This window comes from Nothobranchius furzeri, chromosome 2 (genome assembly GCF_043380555.1).
Source record: "Nothobranchius furzeri strain GRZ-AD chromosome 2, NfurGRZ-RIMD1, whole genome shotgun sequence".
Lineage (NCBI taxonomy): Eukaryota > Metazoa > Chordata > Actinopteri > Cyprinodontiformes > Nothobranchiidae > Nothobranchius > Nothobranchius furzeri.
In genome coordinates, this window is record NC_091742.1 from 46573138 (window position 1) to 46579620 (window position 6483).

The following is a 6483-nucleotide window of genomic DNA, read 5'->3' on the forward strand; positions in this document are numbered from 1 at the left end:
ACATGGGGGTGTCCGCGACACTGTTTATATGCAGGTAGCGGCGCTGCGGCTGCTTTATATAGCGACTCGTTGCCTTCTCCCTCAACCCAAATCCTCGGATCACGCATTTTAGCTAAAACGCTAACGTTAGCTTGCCTGGCGTTGACTGTAGAGTTGTGGGTGATGGTCATGCAGATGTGTCATGAGATTTGAAGCGTTGCTGCCTTTCACAGACACTTTTTCTGCTCGTGCTGCAAACAGGATAGCCGTCCGTCTTCCATAAACTCCCTCGGCATTCTTCAAATATCTAAAAGATGCCTGTACTTCCGACTTTGTCTTCTTTGATGGATAATAAATGTCCTCCTGAGCGCTGCCGTCTCCTCCTTTGACCATTATTTCAGCTTTAGCTTCAAGAAAGTTTTGTTGTAAACAAAGCGTGCATGTGCCGCCGGCAACTTCAGCCGATGATACGGTGGCTGGTAAGGGTCACCGCGCCTACACCGCAGCCACGGTAAACCCACCAAGATAATATAGTTTTTTTAAAAAACAAGACGGTTATTATTGTCAACTTTTTTTCTTTTTTTTTTACCGGGGTTTAGCGCTACACTGGTTACCGTGACAACCCTACCTGATCGGTTTGCTCTGATCTATTTTGAAAATTCCGATCAAAGCCGATAGGGGCGCTATCAGCCGATTACGATCAAATGCCGATCCATCGGTGCATCCCTACTGTGATCCAAACAATAAATCAGCCATAGCTGATTAGCAATCATGAAATGAGGTCTGGGAGTTTTAAAGTTTCATTCTTTTATTAAATTTTTTTCTTAGATCTGTTAAAAGGTCACCACATCCAGAACCGGGCTGACAGGTCACGGGCCACAGGACACAGGAATCACACTGCAACTCCACCTGAAACAGAATCATTAAAACTAGAATCAAATACAACTGTTGTTCAATATGACATCACTGTCATGATTATGAGACATACTAAACTTTAGGTTACTATCGTAACCCCGGTTCTCTGAGTAACATGAGTGAGATGTCTCACTATGGGATACGCCCCTCCGCGGATTCCTCAGAAGCACTTATCTCAATACGCCAATCCCGATTGGCCAGTGACCGTGACCGTGACGTACACGTCCCCTGCTACTAGAAGTAGCAAGCGTCCCAACGCAGGCACCATTCAAGATAAACACCTCTTCTCGCTTCGCCCAGCAAGAAGGGTTGTCTGGTGAGACATCTCACTCATGTTACTCAGAGAACCGGGGTTACGGTAGTAACCTAAAGTTCTCTTTCTTAACATTCGTTTCGATGTCTCACTATGGGATATGGAGACTCCCGTATTGCCAGACAGCTTATCCAGCGATCACCAACCTACAGGGGTACGTCTTGGCCCGCCAAAGACCCCACACTCAGAATCGTGTGAGTCATTGCAGGGGCCGAAACATCAAGCTTATAGAAGCATGCAAATGCAAGTGGAGAAGCCCAACTTACTGCAGCACAAATCTCCTGGATTGACAGCCCCCGAAAAAGGGCCCAAGAAGCAGACAGGCCCCTAGTAGAATGGGCCCTGAGCCCTACAGGTGCCTGAATGCCCTGACAGGAGTAAGCCATAGAAATAGCCTCCACAATCCAGTGGGAAAGCTGCTGCTTTGTGACGGGTTTCCCCTTACGAGGCCCACCCCATGACACAAAAAGCTGGTCCCCCATGCAAAGGTTCTCCGTCCGATTAACATACTCCTTGAGCGCGCAAATCGGACACAGCTTGTGCAACCGCTCCTCCTCAGGAGAGGAGAAGGGCAGTGGGTAGAAAGCTGTGAGGATAATAGGAGAAAAGGAGCCCACTGCCTTAGGCACAAAGGCAGGGTTGGGCTTCAGGGACACCTTCATGTCACCTGGTGCAAACTGGGTGCAGGATGGGTGCACAGAGAGAGCCTGTAAGTCACTAACTCGCTTTGCAGATACCAAAGCCAGGAGTAGCACCACCTTAAGAGACAGGATCTTAAGGTCCAGGCCGTCCATAGGCTCAAATGGAGGCCCGGAGAGGGCAGACAGCACCAAGCACAGATCCTATGAGGGCACCAGGGGTCAAGACACAGGGAGAAGCCTGCGTGCGCCCCTCATGAAGCTACACACCAGGGCGTGTTGACCTGCCAATTTCTCCCCAAAACCCAAGTATCGGGCGGAAATGGCTGCCAGGTACACTTTAATGGTGGAGAAAGCCTTCTTCCCATCCAACAAGTCTTGCAGGAAAGACAGAATGACGTTCACAGGGCACTGGAAGGTTGAGACCTCCCTGCCCTGACACCAGGCTTCAAACACCCTCCATTTACAGTCATATAGGGACCTAGTGGAGGGGGCCCTAGCATTCTGAATGGTTCTAATGACTGCCTGGGGAAGCTCGGCTGACCCTAGCCCGCACCCCTCAGGGGCCAGGCCCACAGATCCAGCCATTCTCGATGATGGTGGAAGATTGAGCCTCCCGCTTGGGACACCAGGTCCCTGCGAAGCGGCAGTTTCCAAGGTTGGCCCTCCAGGAGCTGGAAAATGTCTGCCACCCAATGCATGGCTGGCCAGTATGGGGCCACCAGAATGAGAGTGTGGCGCTGGGTTCGTACCCTCAGCAAGGTGGGTGGTATCAGGGCCACTGGGGGAAAAGCGTGAAGCAGTCCCAGTGGCCAGTCGTGCACCAGCGCATCCACGCCGAGTGGAGCGTCTCGGTCGCGCAGGGAGAAAAACAGTGGACACTGAGCATTCTCCTTGGAGGCAAAGAGATCCACTACAGCTGTGCCGAACCAGATCCAAATCTGTTCCAACACTGCTGGATGCAGGCTCCAGTCCCCGTACAGGGGTGTCCCTCTGGACAACAGATCCACCCCCCATTCAGAACACCCAGGACGTGGGTGGCTCTGATAGAGAGGAGATGCCTGCTGCACCATAGGATCAGTCTGCGTGCCAGCATGTGTAATGGCATGGAGCGCAGCCCCCCCCCCCCCCCCCCCCCTCCCAGGCGGTGTATATAAGCCACAGTCGTGGTGTTGTCTGTTCTCACTAGGACATGATGGCCAGAGAAAAAAGGCAGGAAGCGCCTCAGGGCCAGAAAGACCACGAGGAGTTCCAGATAATTTATGTGTGTCCCCCAGAGCTCTCTGCTCCACACACCCCTGACAGAGCGACCCTCCAGGAGCCCCCCCCCCCCCCCCCAACCTGACAGGCTTGCATCTGTCGTGACCACTCTCCTCACAAGAACCAACCCCAAAGGCACCCCCTGTGCCAAGAGGGAGGGGTGACGCCAACAGCGAAGCGCCGCGACGCACGCTGCAGAGACCGTCACCCTGCGTGCTCTGTGGCGCACTGGAGAGAGTCCCAGAGAAGCCACCCAGCGTTGAAAATCTCTCATGTGTAGACGGCCGAGTGGTACCACTGAAATAGCCGACGCCATGAGACCCAAAAGCCTGAGGCATAACGCAAACCACACCGAACTGTGTAGGCGGAAGCACGCCAGGCAGAACGAGAGCGCGTTCACACGTGGTGCCAAGAGACGGGCCGTGATCGTCCCTGAGTCCAGATTCAGACCTAGAAAGGTTATTTTCTGGGAGGGGAGTAAAGCGTTTTTCTGCCAGTTTATTCTGAAACCCAGACCACACAAGTGATGGATCACAACCAGCATGTTTGACGTTGCCTCCTCTCTGGACCGTGCCAGCAGGAGCCAGTCGTCTAAATACGTGGCCAGCCGAATGCCCCTCCCTCTCAGAGGGGCGATCGCCGCCTCTGTACACCTGACAAACACCCTCAGGCTCAGTGAGAGGCCAAATGGGAGCACGGTGTATTCGTAACACACTCCCTGAAAGGCAAACCTCAGAAATTTCCTGTGTGGAGGGTACACGGGAATATGAAAGTATGCGTCCCTCAGGTCGATTGAGGTGAACCAGTCGTTCTGGTGAATCAGACGCAAAAGGGGTGAGAGCGTGAGCATTTTGAATCTGTATTTTCTGAGGCATCGGTTCAGGGCCCTCAGATCCAGGATCGTGCGAATCCCGGTTCCTCCCCGTTTCGGGACCAGGAAGTACCTGGAGTAGAAACCGCTCTGAGACCGATCGGGAGGCACAAGCATATCGCTACCTTCTTCAGCAGGGAGGAGATTTCTCCCTGAAGGATGTGAGCTGATGTCCCCTGGGCGTGGGAGAACACTACGCCGGAGAATCGAGGAGGAACTGAAGCGAACTGGAGCCTGTAACCTCTCGAAATAGTTCTTAGCACCCAATGTGAAGCAGAAACCGCTGTCCATTCCTCTATGTGAGTGGAGAGCGGTGACACAGCCGTGACACACGGAGCAGCAGCTCCCTCCAGAGGTTGTGGGGCAGTGGTGCTCATGGCAACCACTGCACATGCGCGGGGGCTTTGTGCTTTGGCGGCCCTGGCGCACGGGGACGATCCGTGGCTGGGGGGGGGGGGGGGGGACACGTACGTCACGGTCACTGGCCAATCAGGATTGGCGTATTGAGATAAGTGCTTCTGAGGAATCCACGGAGGGGCGTATCCCATAGTGAGACATCGAAACGAATGTTAAGAAAGAGAACAGACTTTTGGCCAGACTGAAAAAATGTTGCCATTTAGCCAAAGGTGGACAGTTGAGAGCTTCCGGTCTAACGTCCAGAGTGAGAGAGGCAAGAATCAAGTAGCAGTAGAGAAGAGTGGAGATTTCCAACTGAGAGAGTTTGGAAAACAGGAGTCTGAAGGACCTACGTGAAGTTGGCCCCTCCACCGCTGACGTCGTTAGGTCCGTTTTAGGGGGGCTTCAGCACATTTAATTAAAAAGATTTTCTGCTAAATACAATAGCTTACAACATTTATAAATGGTGACAAACTAATCACTTGATAGTGGAAAGACATTCAAGAAGAAATAGATGAATTTTAATGGACTGAAGCATGTTTAAAGGCGCAAAAACAAACTATAAACAAGCAGCTTAAATTATTGCAGTATTAATTTTATACAATCTATAATCTTAAAAGAAATTATTTTAATAAAATGAAAACGCTATCTTAAGTTTTGATCTTGCTTTATGCTCGTTCAGGCTGTTATTGCCTCTGCTGAATGAGAAATTCTGTGTGAATTTTCTGAATATGAACTTATTGTTTGTTATGCTATTTGAACATTAACCCTTTGACGCATAATGGTCAGTACAGTGGTGTCATGATGTGAGGGTGGAGATGGTGGACCAAGTGTGGTGGAGGGTTCCAGGAGGCAGAAGAGCAGGCACGGATGAAATAAAAATTGATTTAATAGCAGGATACGGCAGGAACAACACGACAAACAACAATGATCTGACAAAGGACATAACAGAGAGAATTATAAGACACCTTTCGTCAAACATTTTGACAGGTCTATTGTTCTTTGACCTTTTTGACCTTTCAGTCCTATTGTTCATTTGACCCTTGACCTTGCCCCCCTTTCCTATCATTAATCAAATGGACAGGTGTATTGTTCAATCTTTGCCCCCCCTTCCGTATCATTAATCAAATGGACATGTGTATTGTTGATCGTCCAGATGGCCTAGACCCCCCACGCCGCATCATCAATGGCGTATTGTTGAACGTGTCCAGATGTCCATGATCCCCACGTCATAGGCTAATGTGTGTAATGGCGTGTGAAGTTTCTTTTTGTGATAGCCCATCGGTTCCCACAGCCCCCCTCCCTTCTGAGTGTAATCCTATTGTGTATAACTCTTTAAAAGCTCAGATCTGTCCGAATGGTGAAAAGCCGAGCTCTAAGAAAAAAATGGCTCACTGACAGTGGATGAGTGCGGCCTAACTGCTGTGAATGACAGCCCCACACGCTGGTCAAGTACTTATGAAATGGTTGTACGTCTCCTCAAAGTTAAAGAATCTGTTTGTGAAGTAGCAAACAAGATGGGATGGTCTGCTTGCTCTCGAGTGGGTGGCATAAGCTGAAGTCAATGCAAGAACTTTTGCAGCCTTTTGCTGAACACACACAAACTCTTCAGAGTGACACATTGTCTATGTCATTAATAATCTCTTTGATTTACTCAGCCATCTGGCATATGTTCACGTTGGATTTCGTATGTTCAGTCTTAAACTTTGTGTTTAAATGTGTTATTTACATGCAGCTCTCAGACACTTTTTGACCAGAACTAAAACTATTGTGTAAAACTTTCTGTCTAGCAGCACCTCAAATAATGGATGAATCATCAGAGGCTGTAAGCACACACACACACACACACACACACACACACACACACACACACACACACACACACACACACACACACACACACACACACACACACACACACACACTTCTCTAAGAAGTAAAAGGATTACATTCAAACATTTGTCTTTGACTAAACCATTCAAACATTTCTCTCACTTCACAAAAGCAATGGTTTGCCATCCTAAACCATTTATGGTTCTGTTGTAAACCACCCTGCATACTCAAGCCTATAAGAATAAAAGTTGATCCTTACCTCAGTGTGACGCTTTTAG

At 49.6% G+C, this 6483-nt stretch overlaps 1 protein-coding gene across 1 annotated transcript; it reads right to left on the reverse strand.

Moving 5' to 3' along the window:
• Positions 1-1271: 1271 nt before the first annotated feature.
• Positions 1272-4524, reverse strand: LOC139061986 (uncharacterized). The gene is given in 6 exon segments (XM_070542015.1): positions 1272-2838; positions 3192-3247; positions 3458-3608; positions 3662-3848; positions 4050-4169; positions 4310-4524. Coding segments are annotated over 6 exon segments (2214 nt in total). The 3' UTR covers positions 1272-1353.
• Positions 4525-6483: the final 1959 nt, after the last annotated feature.